This window comes from Acytostelium subglobosum, assembly GCF_000787575.1.
Source record: "Acytostelium subglobosum LB1 DNA, scaffold: scaffold2, whole genome shotgun sequence".
Lineage (NCBI taxonomy): Eukaryota > Evosea > Eumycetozoa > Acytosteliales > Acytosteliaceae > Acytostelium > Acytostelium subglobosum.
Genome location: NW_012236530.1, coordinates 931,016 through 951,862, shown reverse-complemented (window position 1 = coordinate 951,862; position 20,847 = coordinate 931,016). Strand labels below are relative to the sequence as shown.

The 20,847-nt window shown below is 46.1% G+C and overlaps 6 protein-coding genes across 6 annotated transcripts; 3 read left to right on the top strand and 3 right to left on the bottom strand.

Annotated features, from left to right (window-relative positions):
- Positions 1-61: 61 nt before the first annotated feature.
- Positions 62-6,574, bottom strand: SAMD00019534_011540 (hypothetical protein; the record flags this gene model as incomplete). Its single annotated transcript, XM_012903121.1, has 4 exons — positions 62-3,331; positions 3,405-3,618; positions 3,694-6,264; positions 6,333-6,574. 4 exons carry the CDS (start codon positions 6,572-6,574, stop codon positions 62-64), a joined length of 6,297 nt encoding a protein of 2,098 aa, XP_012758575.1.
- A 1,261-nt stretch (positions 6,575-7,835) lies between these two features.
- SAMD00019534_011530 (hypothetical protein) lies at positions 7,836-8,356 on the top strand (the record flags this gene model as incomplete). The annotated part of the gene is made up of 2 exons (XM_012903120.1): positions 7,836-7,933; positions 8,023-8,356. The coding sequence occupies 2 exons, from the start codon at positions 7,836-7,838 to the stop codon at positions 8,354-8,356; spliced, it is 432 nt and encodes a 143-aa protein (XP_012758574.1).
- A 593-nt stretch (positions 8,357-8,949) lies between these two features.
- SAMD00019534_011520 (hypothetical protein) lies at positions 8,950-11,951 on the top strand (the record flags this gene model as incomplete). Its single annotated transcript, XM_012903119.1, has 6 exons — positions 8,950-9,868; positions 9,947-10,359; positions 10,429-10,635; positions 10,705-10,978; positions 11,055-11,308; positions 11,391-11,951. The coding sequence occupies 6 exons, from the start codon at positions 8,950-8,952 to the stop codon at positions 11,949-11,951; spliced, it is 2,628 nt and encodes an 875-aa protein (XP_012758573.1).
- A 208-nt stretch (positions 11,952-12,159) lies between these two features.
- On the bottom strand, positions 12,160-13,995 carry SAMD00019534_011510 (hypothetical protein; the record flags this gene model as incomplete). Its single annotated transcript, XM_012903118.1, has 1 exon — positions 12,160-13,995. One exon carries the CDS (start codon positions 13,993-13,995, stop codon positions 12,160-12,162), a length of 1,836 nt encoding a protein of 611 aa, XP_012758572.1.
- Positions 13,996-16,672: 2,677 nt separating this feature from the next.
- Positions 16,673-19,196, top strand: SAMD00019534_011500 (hypothetical protein; the record flags this gene model as incomplete). Its single annotated transcript, XM_012903117.1, has 3 exons — positions 16,673-17,478; positions 18,030-18,571; positions 18,637-19,196. Coding segments are annotated over 3 exons (1,908 nt in total), but the record flags the coding sequence as incomplete, so codon positions are not given.
- Positions 19,197-19,373: 177 nt separating this feature from the next.
- Positions 19,374-20,049, bottom strand: SAMD00019534_011490 (hypothetical protein; the record flags this gene model as incomplete). Its single annotated transcript, XM_012903116.1, has 2 exons — positions 19,374-19,876; positions 19,950-20,049. 2 exons carry the CDS (start codon positions 20,047-20,049, stop codon positions 19,374-19,376), a joined length of 603 nt encoding a protein of 200 aa, XP_012758570.1.
- Positions 20,050-20,847: the final 798 nt, after the last annotated feature.

The following is a 20,847-nucleotide window of genomic DNA, read 5'->3' as shown; positions in this document are numbered from 1 at the left end:
CTTGGAACGAGCGGTGAAGATTGACCAAGCCTGATGAATGTCCTGAATGGCGCCAATGCAGTCACGTGGTGTGTTGTTGGCGCGACCATCCATCTTGAGGAGGAATATCGCCACTGATGCAGTCAATGAGTGATTTGGTGGCGGTGGTGATGCGCTTCTGATGGCGAACCAGGTCCACCTGCTCGAAACCACCAAGTAGCTCGGTGGTGTCCACTGCGCTGTTCATTGAGAACTCAAACAGGGTGTTGCCTGTGAGGTCTGCGAGCATCCTGATTGCCGACGTCTTGGATGTGGCGGTTGGGCCAATGAGAATACTCATCCAGTTGAGCTCGACACACTTGAGAATGGCCTCGAGTGGGTTGAGCAGACGCTGTAGCATGATGAGGTTGTGAGTTGATGCGGTTGGAGACATGTCTGAGCCAGCGCCGCCACCATTGTCCACGCGTCTTGGCATGATTGCCTTGCCGATCTGGATGTAGTCGGGAGTGATGGCGTGGTGTGGCAGAGTGTCCATGTCAAAGTCGATCGGGTTGGCGGGGAACAGGCGGTTGTAGAGCTGCTTGATGTAGAGACGATCCTCGCGAGTGCGCATGCGCTGCAGGTAGATGAGGTCGACGAAGCGACCAAAGTTGGCGAGGACTGGCGCGTCCTTGACCACCAGCTCACACCAACGGAAGATGTCACGCAAGTTGAACTCCCAGGGGGCACCCTTGCGACCAAACTTGGCGTCGATCATCGAGTCGTGGAACAGGATGCGATTGAACTCGATCATTCTCTCAAGGATGGTGCGGTCGATCTGTGGGAACATGGTCTCAGTGATGAACAGCAGGTCGTTGGAGTCGAGCGCGTCGATAAACACCTGGGTGAAACGGTTGAGGAATGACTTGGGCAGGCCCTTGCGGCCACCTCCCTGATGCAGGGGGTTCTGACAGGCAAACACACGGAAGTTTGGATGGCAGGCAAATGTGCGGCCCAGCTCGGGGATGTAGACCTCGGCACGATGGTCTAGACAGGCATTGAGTCCTTCGAGGACTGATTGTGAGGCCAGGTTGAGCTCGTCCAGCAACACCCAGCTACCCTCACGTAGCGCCTTGAGGAAGATACCATCACGCCACTCGAATTGGCCGCCCTTGCCACCCTCGACTGGCAGGTCAGAGCCCAGCAGGTCCATGATATCGGTCTGCTCTGACAGATTGATACGCACGACGTTGTTGCCAGAGGCTTGAGCAATGGCTGTGATCAGCGAGGTCTTGCCAACACCTGGCGAACCTTCGATGAGGATGGCGCGAGGCAACTGCATGCCACGGAGCACACGGGTGGCATTGCGAGATGTTGTAGGGGCGGTCAGAGAGAACTGGATCTTGGTGGCGCGGTCTGGTCTGATTGGGATGAAGAATGGCTCCATTCCAAACCTGTCAGCGTGGATGAAGCTTGGCACGCCGCCACTTGTTGGTTGCTTGGACTCGAGCGCAAAGTACTGGCGCAGGTCCTCGCGTTGTTGCTCGTCCTCAATCTGATCGATCAGCTTGACGAGACAGAGCTGGCGCAGACGCACGCCATCCGCCTCGGATGTGGAGTTTGCACCCATGCCAAAGCCGTCCAGCAGGACGAGGCAGGCGCCGTGTATGTAGGCTTGGGCGGGGCTGAGCAGACGCTTCTCGCGAGCCAGATTCATGAACGATACCCACGAAAGGATGTCACGCAAACTGATCGTTCGCTTGTTGCGCTGAACTTGGCCAAGATAATCGATGAAGGCCAGCATATGAGCAGAGTATGCTTGCAACTCTGGTGCGGCAAATCGCTCGTTGATGATCTGCAACAGGTCTTGCTGCGATGTGATTGCTGGCACCCAGATCTCCGTGAAACGGTTGCGCATGGCGGGTGAGAGCTCCTTCTTGCCAAAGTCGCCTCCGGGGTTCATAGTGGCCATGATCCTGAACTGATCGTGGCCGCGATGCTCCTCGATCTCGAGTCCACCCTTCTCGGCTAGGACAAGGAGTCTCGAAGGCTCGAGGACTGAGTTGAGACGCTCGAGCACGGCATCCTCGGCCAGGGAGATCTCGTCGATTAGGAAGTAGTGGCCATCCTTCATGGCCTCGACCAATGGGCCATCCACCCACATGAACAATGTCTGATATTGATTGAATGCGGACTCGACTGCTTGAGCTAGGGCTGCGTGAGGGGAGTCGGCGGGGGTGGCCGCGGCGATGGCCTTGACCTGGTCGGAAGGCTGCATCGTCGTGTCGAGGGTCAGTCCAGTTGCCTGGACCAGCTGGTCGACTGCCTGGTTGAAGCGCAACAAAAGTTGGTCGCGTCCACGAACTGGACGGAGGCCTCCGAGGAAGTCAGCAGTCTCAGTGTGCTGATGACAGTTCAGTATGTGCAGGTGTTGTTCTGTGAGCAGGGAGTAGAGCTGGCATATTGTGGTCTTGCTGCAACCTGTCTCACCCACAAGTAGGATGGGCTCCTTGAAGCGCAGACAGTGCCCAACCAGAGTGAACAGACGCTTCATAGCGCCAGTCCACACAATCTTCTCGAGATAGCCGACGCTGGCTGGCAGATCCTTTGACAGGATCTCGAGCATGCGTGTAAACTCTGGAGTGGCTGCGCAGTCGTAGATCTTGTCCATGTCCATCTTGATTTTGAGATGCTTCTCGATCACGGTCTTGATCACAGCCTTCTCCTCTTCCTTGCGCAGACGCTCGGCCAGCAACATGTAGCCGGCAACGCCCAACTCATCGTAGGACGAGGGGTTACGCTCTGCCCATCTGAACAGGTCACGGAATGTGATGTAGCCATGCTTGCCGGCAAACACCTGGCTGGCGCCCTGACGATTGAGCTGCAGCTCTCTCATGATGGCCACCAGCTTCTTGCAGTAGCTGGGTGGGAGACGGCAACGCTTGGACAGAATCTCCTCGAGCTCATTCTCGGGGATGTCGTCGACGTGCAGCTCCAAGAAACGATTGCGGAAGGCACGTGATAGCACCTTACGTCCACCGTACAGGCCGGGTGGGTTCTGTGTGGCGAACAACATGAAGCTTGGATGTGGCTTGACAATCTCTTGGGTCTCTGGAATGTACAACTCACGGTTATCATCAAGTAGACGATTGAGTGCTTCGAGCACTTCTGATGGGGCGAGATTGAGCTCGTCCAACACGACCCAGTATCCCTTGCGCACTGCCTCCACCAATATACCCTCCTGGAACACAAGCTTTCCCTTGTCGTCCGAGATATACTGTCCAAGGTACTCTTGAAGATCAGTATGTTCGTGATTGTTGATTCTGATAAACCTGTGTCCAGTCCTAATTGCCAAATATTCTACCATACTTGTCTATTATTATGTTTGATTGATTGAGTAAGTATGGAATGATTCCAGGATGTGAGGAGGAGTGTTTCATTCATACCTTTCCACTTGAAGTTGGTCCTTGGAGAAGGATTGGATGCTTCCTGCTGACGAGGATTCTTGCCAAGTTGTTCAGATTGGTCTTGATCGATGGTGTGAGAATGTAGTGCGCTGGAACAATCGGCTCCAAATCACCAGTCTGTACCCAGAACTGCTCAATCTGAATATGCTTCTCAGATGGTCTCTGCAAAGGCTGTTTATACACCTTGGCATCACTGATTGATTGATTGGAATGATTGATTGAGTGAGTGAGTGTTTGGAAGTGTGAGTGATTGATGTAGTGGACTTACCCTCTGCGAATGTATTGCTGGATGATCTGCTCCATAATTGGATAGGACATTCGGTTAATCTGTGTGAGGAAACTCATGTTGATACCTTCGTAGAGTGCACGGTTGAATCCAAAGGATGGCGCAACATGCTTGGTGTAGTTGAGTGCACGTGATAGTGTACGTAGAGAGAAGTGTGGCTTCTGATTGGCACCGTCCAACAGACGTACCAACGCCTCCTTCTTGGCTGTCAGGTAAAAGTCCACAATCTCATCGACTGGTGGGTGGACCGTCAGCTCGTGCAGGATGGTCTTGACGACGAGACACAGGTCGGCACGGTTGTCCAGGTCGTCTACGTAGAACTCTGTGAAACGGTTGCGGGTGCCTGGGGGCAGGTCCTTCTTGCCAATGTCGGTGGGCGGGTTCATACAGGCGAACACCTTGAAGTTGGGATGGCGTGGCACTGGCTCGACCTCACCCTTCTCAGTGAGAGTGAGCGAGCCGCCGTCAAACAGACCGCTGAGGCTCTCCAGTGTCTCGGACGTGGCCAAGTTGATCTCGTCCAGTAGCACCCAGTGGCCCTTGCGAATGGCGTCGACGAGTGATCCCTCGACGAACGAGAATGCAAAGCTGCTCTTTGATCGCTCAAACTGTGTGCTGAGTTTGGCCACCTCGGCGGCAAACTGCTTCCATCTCTCGCGTTCCTCTGGACGCAGGGACTTCTTGCCCTGGCCAGCCGCGGCGGCACCCTTGCCACCACTATCCTTGTTCAGCTGCTTCTCCACCGTCTTGACAGCCTTGCTGAGCAGCGAGATGAACGTCTTCCAGCTGCGATTGGCAAAGCTGGTCTGGATCTTCTCGAGGAATGCGCTGTTTGTCGACTCGGAGAAGGCTTTCTTGAACATGTTCTCGAAGCGCTGCTTGAGTGGCGCGCACAACAGACGCATCTCGACTGGCTTGAAGCCACCGATCAGGTCGGAGCTGTCGCTCTGCTGGTTGAGATTGAGCACCACCAACTTCTGATTAAGCTGGTCGGCGATGTACTGGACGACCGATGTCTTGCCTGTGCCGGTCTCACCGACGAGGAGGATGGGCTCGTTGAACTGAATAGAGATGGAGATCTTCTCGATCAGACGAAGACTGTTGATTGTGTGTGCAAAGGTGGCCGAGGTGGCCGAGTGCTGTGTGGTGGACGCGCTGGCAGAGACACGGGACTTCTTGGTCGAGCCGCCCAACTTCACCGAGTCTGATTGCTCGCTCATCGTGGCCAGAACACTCCTGCCAACGGTTAGCGAGTCGGGTGTGATCTGGATGGTTGGCTTGTACAGTTCATTGTAGTATTGTACGCGCTCGGTGTTGATGTCCCAGCAGCGGCCAATTACCTCCATCAGACGCAGACGCAGGGCCTTCTTGGGCACCATGGAGCAGAAACAATCGAGTGCCTCGACAAAGATCACCTCCTGCACGGTGGACGTGACGTTGTTGAGCTTGGTGCTCATCAGACGCTGGTTGGATCGCTTGAGCCACTTGAGCAGGTCACGAGTTGAGATGAACCTGCTGGTCGATATCTGGAATTTGTCGGCGCTGCCTACATTGGACACGTCGACCATGGACACGTCGCCACCAGATGTGTTGTTGTTATTGTTGTTGTTGTTAAGGCTGGGGGTTGTGTTAACAATGCTGCTAATCGATTGGCCGTTGACAACTTTGAGCAAGAGGTTAAAGGTGTCGATGAACTTGGCAATGATGGGCTTGAGATGTGGAAAGAGGGTTTGGAGAACCTGATGCATCTCTGCTGGTGTAAGCGCCTCGATAACGACGCGAGTCCAAAGATGGCTGAGGATGTTGCTGTGTTGCTCGCGAGAGTGGCCCGCAAACAGAGTCTGGGTGGCGAACAACTGGAAGCCGTTGGCCGCCTCGATGGACTCACCACGTGAGGGAATGAATAGTGTGCGGCTCTCGAGCAGTGTGATCAGCACCGAGAGAACGTCCATGGGCGCAAGGTCTATATCCTCGATCAGGATCCAGCGACCCTGGCTGACGGCCTGTGTGAGTGCACCAGGCTGCCACTTGAACTCGCCCGGCACGTCCGACGTGACGTAGGTGCCCAGCAGCACCTTGGAGTCGGTCTGGTCGCCCAAATGTATCTTGATGATGTTGTGGTTGTCGGTGAGGGCCGCCAGCTCATTAACTAGTGTCGTCTTACCGGCACCAGTGACACCCTCCATGAGTATCGGTCTGCCCAGTCCGACGGAAATTGCCAAACTGCGCAGATTCCTACATACTGTCTCTGTATAAACCAAGTGATGTTGTTGTTGTTGTTGTGATAATGACTTGTTTGTTGATGTTAATGTTGATGATGTTGCTGATTGATTGATGACTGCGCCAACATTGGCAAACTTCTTGAATAGTAGTACTCCACACACGTCCACGATGGATGGAGTCAAGTCGTCACTCTGTACCAAACACTTTGAGTAAGAGGTGGTAGTGGAGTCGACACCACTACCCTGGTTCACGTCAACAATGCACAGATCACTGTTGCTATTCAAGAAAAGCAATGATCTCTCAAAGTCCAGTATCTCCTTCTCGTGTTCCCTATGTGTGGCGCGCATGGACTGAGTTAGAATGTGATCTCCAGCGGGATCATGGTCAATAATACATACATTATCTCATGTTGATATTGTTGGTAGTATGGCTTGAGAGCTTGGACGTTCTTGTCGGGCAGGCGGAGCACCATGGACATGGCCTGGATGACATACCATCGGATGCGGCCACTGCCCAACTCCACGAGTGAAAAGAATGGTGCCCAGTTCCATAACGAGCTGAACACCTTCTGATTGAAGCACAGCAGGCGATAACCTGTCTGTACCAGTTGTATCCACTTATCCTCATTCTCCTCCGCCATATCCTGTACGAATGACAGTCGTTCAAATATCGAAGGTTGACTTGAATAGAACTGAATAGTTATTCTGTTATGGTGCGAGGGCAAGGGCGAGGGTAAGGGTAGGGAATTGGAACGGAATGATGTTAGTTGGATTTTGTTTGTGATCATGTGACTCGATCGATCACGTGACAACTGATCACGTGATCAGCTGTCATATGGCATCTCAAGAAATTCAACATACCCAAGTAGTTGAGGCGCGATTGGTAATATCATGGATAGTATATATGTCAACGGCTCAATGGTTGACAGTGAGTAGGTATATTTCATCAGATATCTTGGTACGAGATCAATGAGAAGTGGTCGGAAGAGGTGAGCGATTGTCATGGTCTGTGATGGAACGGTCATCATTATTGATGCCAGCTGATCCAATGCAAACAATCTATCGGCATCAGTAAATGACTCACTACTCTTCTGAAACAACTTGTTCAAAGGTGCATAACATTGAGTCTGAGTCTGAGTTGTTTCGATAAACTTCCGCAGTGTGATCAATGCCGCATGGACATTGAACTTGAATGATAATAATATAGGTTGTTGTTGTTGTTGTTGTTGTTTGTCCATTATAACATAGATATATGTATTAATATGAATGTAATAATAAAGATAGGTACTGAAGATAATAAAACAAAAAATGTTGTCGTCTTTCGATCTTTGAGAAACAGACGAACGAGTGAGAAATTGAACCATTTTAATGAGTCTTAGGCGAACTTCCTCTTTGTTTTGAGCATTGAGAGAGAATACTCCCCCCTTGCATCTCATTTTTATTTATTTTTATTAACAGGAAGACAAGTGAAGGTAGAATTGAGGGTTGTGTTGACTTCAAGTACTTTCTTTATTTTGACCAACTACCTTAATACACATACACATACACACATATATATATATTACCTGCCTTTTAAACAACAGTATTATCTCTCTCGAACTTCTAGAAGAACAAACAACAGAATCAAGTTAAAACTTGTAAATACCAACTGCTCTTAAACACATTAACCTCAAAGTCTTATAACTTACTAATAACTTGTTATTTGTTCAACAACACAACAACAACAACAACAACAACAACAATAGAATACAGTCACATTATAGATATCGAACGAACAAACAAACAAACAAACAATTATTTATATACCTTTATATAACATATATATATATACCCCTTTGTAACTATCAAACAAACAAACAAACAAACAAATCAATAATGTCGACTCCAGCAAGAAGAAGATTGATGAGAGACTTTAAGAGACTCCAGAATGATCCACCCGCAGGTATCAGTGGAGCACCAATGGAGAACAATATATTACAATGGCAAGCAGTCATCTTTGGGTATGTCTAGTCAACTTCAATTGATGACACTGAGTGTCATTGTCATTCATTCATTGTCACTTATACTAACCACAATCAACAATCAACAGACCAGAGGACACACCGTGGGAAGGAGGTACGTTTAAGCTATCATTACAGTTCTCTGAGGAGTATCCAAACGATCCACCTCAGGTCAGATTCTTGTCAAAGATGTTCCATCCAAACGTATACACAGACGGTGCAATCTGTCTCGATATTTTGCAGAACCAATGGAGTCCAATCTATGATATCGCCGCCATTTTAACTTCAATTCAGTCTCTGTTATGCGATCCAAACCCCAACTCACCTGCCAACTCAGAGTCGGCAAGGTTGTTCAGGGAGAATAAGAGAGAATATAATCGCAAGGTCAAGGAGATTGTAGAGCAAAGTTGGGTAAGTGATTGATTGATGATCTATCGATCAGCAAAGACTTTGGGACTCTCTTACTCACTCACTCACTCAATCATTCATTACATTACAACACAGACATAATGATATTTTATCGTTTGGAACACAGTTATATTTAGGAATACTCCCCTATACTTCCTCAATAAATGTGTTATACCTTCCTCCTCCTACTCTGAAACATTCATTCATTACTAAATATTGATTGGTTGACATTGACTGAGATTGCAAGATTGGGATTGATCACATCACTACATGACGAAGTTCATTTTAATATTTAAATCTAATTTTTTGTTTTGTTGTTGATGTTGGTGTTGTTTTGATGCGTGTGGGGTTGTCAACCTTGAATGAATGTTGTTGATTATTCAACTGAATGAAGTGAAGGCGGGCAAAGCAACATCTCATTCACGTTCACCTTCATTATATTTATTTATATATATTTAATATATATTATTATACCATATATTAATATAGTCAAATTGAATATAAGAAGAAGTTGTAACAACGAACGAACGATCAATCAATCAACTTCAACCTCAACTTTAACATACTCAAATCAATCAAACACAACTCAAACAAACAAACAAAAAACAATGGAGAGAAGATGGGAAGATGATGATGATGACTCGCATCATAGACCAAGATATAGCAGCACAACCAGCAGCAGTAGCAATGGAAGCAAGCAGGGTGGTGATGGTGTAGTTGCAACAACAACAGAGAGCAATACAACACAACAACAACAACAACAGACTACTACTGGTGCACCAGAGGAGGAGGAACAACTTGATGAGTTTGGAAGACCTCTGAGACCAGGCAGAGAGAGCTCAGACAGCGATAGTGATCGAGACTACAGGGGCAACTATAGACGACGTGGTCGCGACAATAGACGAGACGAGAGACACTCGCCCGGCCGTGGCGGAGAAAGAAAGAGAGATCATTCCCCCGACAAGAGGGGCGGCGGTGGTGGCGGTCCACGTGGTGGTGGCGACGAGAGTCCCAGAGACTTTAGACATGACAACAGGAGGAGAAGGGAGGACTGGATGGACAACAGGGGCAACGAATATAACAACAACAACAGCAGCAGTGGTGTTGCTGGTGGCGGCAGCAATGGAAGACAGATGTCCAACTCGATGCCAGGCATCCCACCCCCGAGGAATGGCCGCGAGGACAATCACATCAACATGACCGACAGCAGCCGCGACTTGTCAAAGTCGGCACAGCTGACGAGACGACCACCAAAGAGAGGCGACATATTCGACGGACAGTTTAAGACATACAAGCAGTTCCTGGACTACCAGGACGACTCGATCGTGCCCACTGATGCCGACAAGAAGTACGAGGAGTACAAGGTGGAGTTTGCCAAGCGACAGGCACGTCTCTTCTTCAAGGACCACCAGACCGAGGAATGGTTCCGCGAGAAGTACGACCCAGTCTACCTCGTCAGGAAGAAGAAGGAGAAGATCTCCTTTGCACAATCTAGATTGCCAACCTTTAAGTCCATGTTGGCTGATGGTATGTTATTTCACTCTATCAATCACAAAGGCGAGCATGTTCACTCACTCCATTCAATCAATCAATCAATCAATTTAGAGAATCATAACTTCTCACTGGCATTAAAGGACGAGAGTTTGAAGGATGGCGAGAAGATGGTGGATGGAATGGACACACATGACCATGATGATCATGATCACGATCACGACGATCACCATCACGACGACAAGACAGATATCACATCATCAGGACATCAGCTGCAGCAACAACAACAACAACAGCAGCAGAAGAACAACGCCACACTATTTATCAAGGCCATCTCACCAACATGTACAAAAGAGGAATTATTAGAGGTGCTCAACAAGGTTGGCACCGAGTCGGAGCCCAACGTCGTGGTCAAGCTGACGCTCAGCGAGCCCATGAAATACAAGATGTTCTACCGACTTGGATGGGTAACCTTCAAGTCCAGCGAATACTCCCTAAGGGCTCTGAAGGAGTTGAATGGAACAAAGGTTAGTTAGTTCATTTGTTAATTTGATCAATCAACATCCATCACTGACTCTATCAATCAATGGATATAGATGAGGGACTTTGATTTGCTGTTGACAATCAACAAGCAGGTGCAGGACACACAGAAGAAGTTTAGGATATCGCCAAAGATTGCATCGAGCGAACAGAGGATATCAATAGACTTGGCACAGGCCATCAACATGGCCAAGCATTTGGATCAAGATCGTGAGATAGTGGACAACCCACTATTGTCTGATGAGCGATACGAATCACTCCCTGTATGTGTTGTTGATCATCAATCAATCAATCAACTGTCCAACTATGACTGACACTATCAAACCAAACAGGAGATCGAGCGACTAGATAAGATGATCCATTATCTACGCCATGTGCATTTGTTTTGCTACTATTGCTCGGAGGAGTACAACGACGTGGACGAGATCGAGAGGAAGTGTGGCTCCGTCCATCTTAGACGACTGCCAAGCAGCAGCGACGACTCCACTACCACATCAACCAAACCAGCATCGACAATGTCCGTTGGAGAAGACGACGCCAACGAACAAAACAACAATGATCAATCTAACGACCAGATGGACATCGATTCCAAAGTGTCGGACTCTGGTATGTATTGGATGGTCCTTCACAACAGCGTACTTTACTGACACGACATCCCTATCACCCTTTAACATTAACATAGACCAAGTATGGGTTACGAACTTGGACAACAACATTAAAGCAAAGATCACCAAGATACTCAACCACGAACAATACACTTGCCAACAGGCGGCCGAGAAGAGCGCCGAGGAGTTTATTGACATCAACACCTTCAAGATCGAAGAGGAGAAGTATAGATGCTCTCTGTGCGCCAAGCTCTTCAAGGGTGCAGAGTATGTCAAGAAGCACATTAACCTCAAGCACCCAGAGGAGTTGAAGAAGGACTCTGAGGAGAAGGTAATTACATGGCGCCTCAATTGATGAGACTCAAGCGAACGAATCACTCACTCATTCCAATCATTCAATCATCCAACAACAGGGCAATGCTGAGCAATTCTTTTTAAACTACTTCTCCGACCCAAGGAGATTGACCCAGCCATCACAACAGCAACTGCTATATCAGAATCAACGTGGAATGATGCCAGGAATGCCACCAAGACCAAGATGGAATGGACCATGGGACCCCAACATGGCACTCCAACAGATGATCCCCACAATGATGGCGGCCAACCAGACCATGGCAGCAATGGGCGGACAGGTGTATCCTGGCGTCGCACCCATGTTTGCCAACCCTAACTTGAGGACACGCGGCCTGCCCCTCCCCGTACCCATCCAGATTCGTCGCGGCAACTATCAGATGCCCAACGTTGTTGTGGCCAACCCAGGCGGACAGCCCGCAGGTGTGATGCAGGGTGCTGGCGGCGTGCGATACCGTCCCTACCCCGCGGCAGCCCCAATGCGCAATGTGCCCGTGGCACCAGCCGACCCTCGCGGTATCCGCGAGTATGTCGACCTGGATGCTGCGCCCACCGGCGCAATGCCCGAGATTGATTATGGAGCAGCGCTCAAGGAGTACCAGAATAAACGAAGCCAGTCATGAGCGCCCGATGCCAAGGAAGCCTCCTGGTGCGCGCTGTGCATCTCTACCACTTTAACTCAATCCAATATCAATCAATCAATCGTATTTAATTACAATAAATACAGCAATCCTTGCATGGGATTGCACATTGCTTTATTGCAAAAAGGTAATGGTAGTAGTTTTCTTTATCGTTGTCGTTGTCGTTCGTCTTGGTATCGTCCACTCTACTCTAGTATCTGGACGATGGGTCGTACGCAGGGTACGGAGCGTTTGGATAGTACACCCATCCTGCAGCGCCACCATGTCCGGTTACAGGCTGGCCGTGCGGATGGTACATTTCTGATGATCGTTGATGGTACATTGGATAGTATTGTTGTTGTTGCTGATATACAATATTGTTATAATTGTTGTTGTTGTTATTGTCTATATAGTTGTTGTTATTGTTATAATATATGTTTGGATGTTGTTGTTGTTGATGGTGATGGTTGTTTATATGTTGAGGTTGTGGATAAGTGTTATAGTTGGCATTGTGAAGTGGCCTTGCTCGATGGATTGTCTGGGCAAAGCTGTTGTTGTTGTTACTGTAGGACTTTTGTCGGAAAGCCCTATCATTGTTGCTATGTGTCTTGGATGATTGTGGAGGTGTAGTCGATGATGCATTGTTTGGATTGGGATGAGGAGGTGATGGCATTGGCGATGACTCCTGGCATCCCCCATTTCCACCTGATGATGAAGGTGGCGATGGTGATGGTGAAGGTGAAGTAGTGGTGGATGTGGTTGTCGTCTGTTGTTGTTGTTGTGCATTGGCAATGGCCATAGCCTGCCTCTGAGACAGGTGATCCAGTGCTGGCTGAACAGAGTTTAGGTAACTGTCGTACTCCTCTTTGGAAATGAAGAGGTTGTATTGGAAGAGATCGAGAAGTGTGAGCTCCAGTGCATTCATCTCATCATGGGTAATGCCGCCAACCTGGGCGTAGTATCCGTTGCTCAGCACCTTTTCATTCTGGTACTTGGAGGAAAGGAGAGCACTGGTGAGAATGAGACGATGGATGTTGAGAATGTGCAGTTGCAATGGCGGCACCAACCGCTTCAGTCTGTCGAGATAGATCACAGACATGATGAATATCTCTTCTTTGAACGTCGTGTACTTGAGGATGCGACGCAGGTATTGGAACACTGAGATCGTGGGCAGCTGATCGGCATCAAAGATTGCGTAGGCGTCGGCCGTGTCGTCCAGGACGATCGACTCGACCGGTTCCAGACGCTCCTCAATCTGCGAGGCAATGGTTTGGAGCAGGGGAACATAAGAGTTGAGCGACTCTTCATCCATTACAATTGGATTAAAGTCAATAGTCGATGTTTGTTTCTTTGCAACGTCGGCCACACTAGATGATGCGGCCGCCATTGAAGTTGATGACGATGTTGATCCACCAGCTTGTTCATCATTGATAGTTGGTGTTGTTGTTGACGATGATGTTGTTGTAGTTGTTTGTTGTGATTGCGATTGTTGTGGTTGTGGTTCAGGTGTTGCTGATGCTGATGATTGTTGTTGTTGTTGTTGTTGTTGTTGTTGCTGCTGTTGTACTGTCTCTGCCGATGATATCGATATCGACTTATCCAAGAGAGTAGTTATGCTGTCAACACTTGATCTATTATTCCTACGAGATGAATGATGCCTGCTACTATTACTGCCACTGACATTATATCTCGGTTGTTGTTGTTGTTGTTGTTGAGTGTTACTATAAATACAAGATGATGATGATGATGATGAGCCAGACTGCTTATAATCTGACTTGTTATTATTATTATGCTTGCTATTGCTATTACTGCTGCTATTGTTATTACTGCTGCTACCGCTGCTGTTATTATATATGTTCTTCCTTGCCTTGCCTGCACTACCACTGCCACTACCACTGCCACTACCACCACTTCTATGCTTTACATGTGCTGACTCTCGACCACTATTAGTTGGTGTTGACTTGAATGGTTGGTCTGACTTTTGAATCGATAGTAGTGAGGGGGCTGATATAGATGAAGGTAGACCTGCTGGCAATGGGTCATCCATTTGATGCTGACGACTTGGTGATGTTGACTGTGACTTTGAATACATGTTATTGTTATTGTTATTATTATTATTGTTGTTGTTATCTTATAATGCTATATATATTGATACTATAATACAAGATATATATATATAAAAAGTAATGTTGAGAATAAAGTTATATAATGGTATTATGTGTATAGATAGAGGGCAATAGGAATACAACCCTACTACTACTACTACTAGTACTAAACCGCTATATACACTATTACTTGGAATATCCTCTTTCGATCAGTCGAGGTTATTGATTGGGGCACCTGTTACTGTATTTGTTGTTGCTTGCCAGTCGACTGCGGTTGATGATGTGGCTCCACACTTGTTGGGGTGGTAATGAATGAATGAATGAATGAATGGTTCGATTGATCAAAGTTGGTTAGTTGTGTGTGTGTGTGTTTGATTGGTTGTGTGTTTGGTTGATTGGTTGAGGGAAAGAAGAAGAGTCTGTTTGTTATGGGTATAATAATAATACAGGGTAGATGTGTGAATCTAATAAATAAATAATATTAATAATAATAATAATAATTGTTGATGACGATGGGTGATATAGATGCCGATGATGTGACCAAGCAATCAATCATTCAATCAATCAATCAGTCAGTCAATCAGGCAAACAAAGAAAGAAACAAACATCTGATGAATGGATTGGAATTATGGACTTAATGATAATGATGATGGACTGGAGGACGAAGTGACTGATGAATGGAGCACAATAACAAGAACAAGGATGCTCTAGATCAGTGCCCGTCCAAAGCAAATAAACTGGGTACGTGCGATCAAGGTGTGATCATTGGGCGTTGGGTAAAGCTTGGTGGGAGATAGACGAAGTAGAACACTGGAGTGGAGGACTGAGATGGCGTTGCAATGTGACTGGCACTTTGCAAGTCAGTGCAATGTGTGTGTTTGTGTGTTTGTGTTTGTGTTTGTGTTTGAGTCCAAACAGTTGGGAAAGTGTGTGTGTGTGTATGAATCGATAAGTGTGTGAGAGAGCGAAGGTAGTTGTGTCGGGCCTGGACGGGTTCAACGCCTTATCACATTGCCATCACCCGTCCAACAAATATGATTAACACTGTATGGTGGGTGAGTGATTGAGCGAGCGAATGAATGCGAGAAAGAGAGAGCATTGGTCATCTGGCATCGTGGATATCAGATATGAGAGCGGAACAGTGAAAGTGGTTGATTGAGTTTGGGTGTGTGGATGGGTCCAATGAATGGGCATCACCAATGCCAATCCAATACCAATGATAATGATCAATCAAATGAAATGTAACATTGTCTGTATGGTATCCAAAGTATATTCAACTACTCGATTGTATGTGTGTACCTACAACTAAACCTAGTCTAGACTTGACGAATACAAATATATATAAATATTTGTATTATGTGAAGATAATGAGAACAAGAATTTTATAAAGTACAACAAGGTAGTAGTCCAGTCTTGTATTCAATCAAAGTCAAGTTGAATGGTATGCCCATGTTTAGAGTTCGTCGACATTCACCCAACAACAAACAACAATCCCCAAAAACTAAAGGACAAGCAAGCTGTTGTCGTGCCAACAAGAACAACTCGAATAATAATTCAATGATGGCCCTGGTATGCTGGACGTGGGGGTGTAGCCTTGTTAGTGACTAATTGTTGATGACATCCTTACTTGACATCAAAGGAGGGCAATCTTCACACCCTCCTCAACTCATTCACAACCTATCAATTTATCACTTTTTGGGAATTACTTTGTTTTGTTTCTTGTTGTTTTTGTTCTTGTGTGCTTTGAAGGGAGAAAGGACGTCGTCCAACAACAAACAACTCGAGTGGAGTGTGTGGTCCACCATTTGCAGCCCCCGCCAACAGGGTTCGAGTGGGGTGATGCTTGACCTGATCTGTAGTTTGGTCTTGGGCGCGAGACCGAACAATCTAGCGAACATTGAGTCTTTCTGTGGTTCGAGAGACAAAGACAGGTGATTCATGGCCTATTCTTGACTATCTTGTCTATCAATCAAATATTCCAAACAATCTTGTAGTGTTGAGGGCACGGTTCACTATCGTAGAATGTCCCTGAGGATCAAGATAGATAGATAGAAGATTGATTATGTTCTCGATTTGGTAATAATAACATAGCATCATAAACATAAACAAACTGTTTATTGATATTATATCAATGGACCAGTCTTGTCTTGTCTTGTCTTGGTTTTCCTTAACCATTGGTTGAATTGAATGAATTGAATGAATGACTAGACACATAATGTAGTTGATGGGTATTATAGGAATAGCTAATCAATAAACCAATACCAAGATATTATTTGATTTAGTTATTGAATGCGTACTTATGTTGGAGTTGAAGAATACCTTTCTCTGCCTTGATAGTCTAGGCGCCTGTTTAAAGAACGGAAGATCTTAGAAACTCAACGTATGACATTGACCAATGACCATCTGATTGTTCCTTCACCATTCGGTCGACATGATGCATGTTCAACATGGACATTATCTCTTTGAAGTTATCGGATACATGAAGGACATCCCATAAATACAAAGTTTGTTGAGTTACCCCCAACACACTAGTTGGTGCTGCGTCACCCAAGGAATGAGGGAGTCAGTATTCAAACATCCGAGAAGAAGAACAACACAAGAGTCCTGGATTATATTGATATGCAAGTGAATGAGATGGATGAGTCACCTGCATCCAACAACTCGAGTTTGGACTCGTCACCTTTGACAGAGGTAGTATACTCTAATCACAATCCACCAAAGACTCTACTTCACATACCCTACGCCCTATCTGAATCAATGACCCAGTTGATATCCGAGTCAACGATGGTACCAAACAATGACAACAACAACAACAACAACAGCAACAGTAGTAGTGGCAACAGTAGTAATTGCAACAACAAAAGAAATAACAATGGCAAGAACAGAGGCAGTGTGAGCGATAGTATCATCGGAAGAACAAAGGATCATCAACATGTATCGCCAATGTCTTTGACTCATTCATTGTCTGACAATATCAACAACAATCACAAGGACGCTTCACCAAACACATCATCAACATCACCATCAACTTCATCATCATCTACAACATCAACATGTACAGAGGAAGGTATACATAGCCTTGAGGCATCGCCAATGAAGGAAAGCGAGAAGGATCATCAAATAGTACCAAACAATGAACAGTTCTCTTTGGATCATATGAATCATGTCCTACCATCTATATCACCTCTAGTCTACTCTCCCCGACTCTCATCCGATCTACTCAAGACCATCTCTGCATCATCGCCCTGCGTCAACACTGGCGCCAACACAACAGTCAACGATGAAGAGCTCGAACAGATAAGCATCAACAACATCAATATCATCAACAACATCAACAACAATAACAATAACAGCAATATAGAGAACACTGTTAGTGCTAGTGGGAGCAGTAGTAGTAGAGCAGAGACACCCAAGTTGAGGAACAGGTCAGTTACGCCATTGAAGAGCATCCAGCAGATCACACGTCCAAAGGAATCGGATGAAGATGATCATGCGACAGATACCTCGGCTCCAATACCATTTAACATATCAGCGGCTCATGATGAGCATCAGAATGGCGCATCATCATCTTCATCAATATCAAGCTCATCATCAACTTTGACATCAGCGACAGCAGCAACAGCAACGGCGGCGACAAACAAAGTGCTGCCACAACAACAAAAGCAAGTCATGGTCTTTCAAAACATACCTGCAGGATGAGATATTCGGAGACTACATGCCAGTCAATGTGGACGACACACTCAAACGAGAGCAAGTGTACAACTTTGTCCACGTGCCTTGGGAGCTCGAGAAGCTGCTCTCCTTTGGCTTCCTTATCTGTTTCGAGCACTTTCTTTACCTCTTCACCTTCTTCCCCATTCGTATCATCATCACCCTCCTCAAGCTGTGCGCCTTGCCATTTTCCAAAAAGTATGTTACCATCCTCGCCTCAACGCGACTCTAGCTAACTTGTCCTAACTACCCATCACGCGACTAGATACCGACTGACACCAACACAGGTATATGATACATTCCGATTCTTTATCTGGTGCATATCATTGGCATTCCTCAACGTCATTGACTCATCGATGGTCTATCATCACATTCGTGGACAGGCCGTCATCAAACTGTACATCATATTCAATGTGCTCGAAGTGTTGGACAAGCTATGCTGCTCATTTGGTCAAGACATCTTTGACTCACTGTATTGGATGTCGGTCAGTTTGACGAGTCCGCTACCCGCCGCACCATCATCGACCACAGGTGGCACGCCCGCCAAGATTGCAAAGATTACACCATTTGGAAAGGTGATGCCTGATCGAAGGATGCTGGCACCCTTCACTCACACTCTGGTGTGCACTGGCTATGTGTGCGTACACTCACTTGTCCTATTCACACAAGTGATCACACTCAATGTCGCCATCAACTCTTACAACAACTCATTGCTCACCTTAATAATGTCCAACAACTTTGTCGAGCTCAAAGGATCAGTCTTCAAGAGATTCGAGAAGGAGAACCTGTTCCAGATATCGTGTAGCGGTAAGATAGGCCCCGACCTTTGTCTTGACGAGCATTCATCACTTACACCTCCATTCATTCATTAGATATTGTGGAACGATTCCAGATATTCATTTACTTGGCGATCATATTCTTCCAGAACTTGAGCGACTTGAGTTGGGACTTGAATGAGGACTTTGTTCTAAATATGATGGTGGTTGTGGCCTCGGTGTGGGGCGCAGAGATGTTGGTCGATGCCATCAAACATGCGTTCATCACCAAGTTCAACAAGATCCCGCCAAACATATATAGCAAGTTCTTTAACATTCTGATGGAGACGATACTTGACTCAAGAAGTCGATCATTCACCGAGAGCTCTTGGGGCATTACTAGCATCGTTGGATTCATCCCATTCCCGCTGGCAACTGTGATTGTGCGAATATTCAGTCGACTCATCCCAGTGTCTGGAGTATCCGTCTTGTTTGGCGGCGTGCTACTGGTACTCATATACCTATGCCTCGTATGTCTCAAGATCCTGATCAAGTTGATCATCCTAAGTGAGTGTCTACGCTATCAAAACAGTCGGAAGGCTAGTGCAGTCGCGCCCGTCTCCACATCCACAGTCACGCCCTCACCATCCATCACTGGAATTGTCAAGAAGATCAATTGATCAATCATTCATTCAACTTGGAATCATTCCAGAGAACGACACTCACACATATATATATGACCGACGAACTTATAAACCAGGGTCAATCAATCATGCCATTGATTGATCCCTTGTATGTATACATTGAACCAAATTTGGTATCTCTTTCTTTATTTGTATAATATTTATATATTATTATTGGATTGTGATGGACTGATCAACCAACTCCTTGGGCACGGTGACGTAGAGGATACCATCCTCGAGACGTGCCTTGATGTTTTTGAAGTTGACTTGCTCATGGAATTGGATCTCCTTGGAGTAGAACTTCTTGTTGGACTTCTTGGCACCGGCGTCAGCAGCAGAGGTGGTGGCGGTGGCCTCCTCCTTGACAGTGGACACGATCAACTTGTCCTTGGAGAATGTGATCTTGACCTCATCCTTCTTGATGCCTGGCAGCTCGATCTCGACCTCAAAGGCTGAGCCAGTCTCGTTGACCACGGTGCTTGGGGAGCGAGCAATGTTTGAATCGACATCCCTTCCAAACCAATCACGATGGTGATTGTTGTACTCAGTCTTGAGGACATCATTTCTCTGTTGATGCCAATCATGATGTCTCTTCATTGACTCCTTCAAGTTGGTCTTGAACTTGTATACATCCTCCTTGAACTCTTGGATTGCTTGTTCAGTTTGTGGGTCATCTTTAATTTAATTGATGGTTAGTAAATGATATTTTTGGAAAAGATTGATTGATCAATAAATGATAATACATACATCTGTGATATCTTCCCCACCATCCCCATCCACATCCTCTTTGGAGTTGGATAATGTTGGCTGGACGGACTCTTGAAACGCGGACAAGTAATGGATTCATATTATTATTATAGTTTGATAGTATTGATTATTTGATCAAATAATTATTATTGGTTTGATTTAGTTGATTGATTGATTTAATTGATTGATTGTTATACATACCATGGTAGTATATATAGTTATCTGCCACTTAATCATTATTGACTGATTCATAATCAGTAGCTGTGTGACAATCAATACTCCACATCATCTTTTTGCAAAGGCAACTTGACAGACACACAATGTTGACAAGTGTTTGTTTCGAGGACACACCACACCCACCTCCAAGATGAAATTCTCGATGGAATGGGCACACATGAGTTCACTCATCATGTGATCGAGTCGCATTCCTTTTCTTTGTCTTTGGAACGCAAGCAGGTCATCAATACAACGGGTAATCATCAACATCACATAAGTTGATAGTATGTATGGTCAACACTTATTCAACGATGATAATCAATAGGTGAATGATGACATAATCTATCAATGTTTGAACAAGACATTTATATTGATTAGGTTACACATTAAACTTCGAGACCAATAATACATGTAATCATTACCAGCCCCAATGCTTGTTTGGAATCAACGTTGACAATGGATGGTATAATGTTGATCATAGTCATCAAACAGTTAATACGAAAGACGCATTATTAAGTATGTCCACATGAACAACAACAAAAGGAATGAAGTGTTGAGTGGACAGATCTCGTTTGTTTCTTCAATGACGTGTTTGTTGCTGTGATGAGATCTTGTTTCTAATAGTCATTGACTACATATGTCAATGGACAATACTAATCAATGTCAAGGCATTATGGGTCTG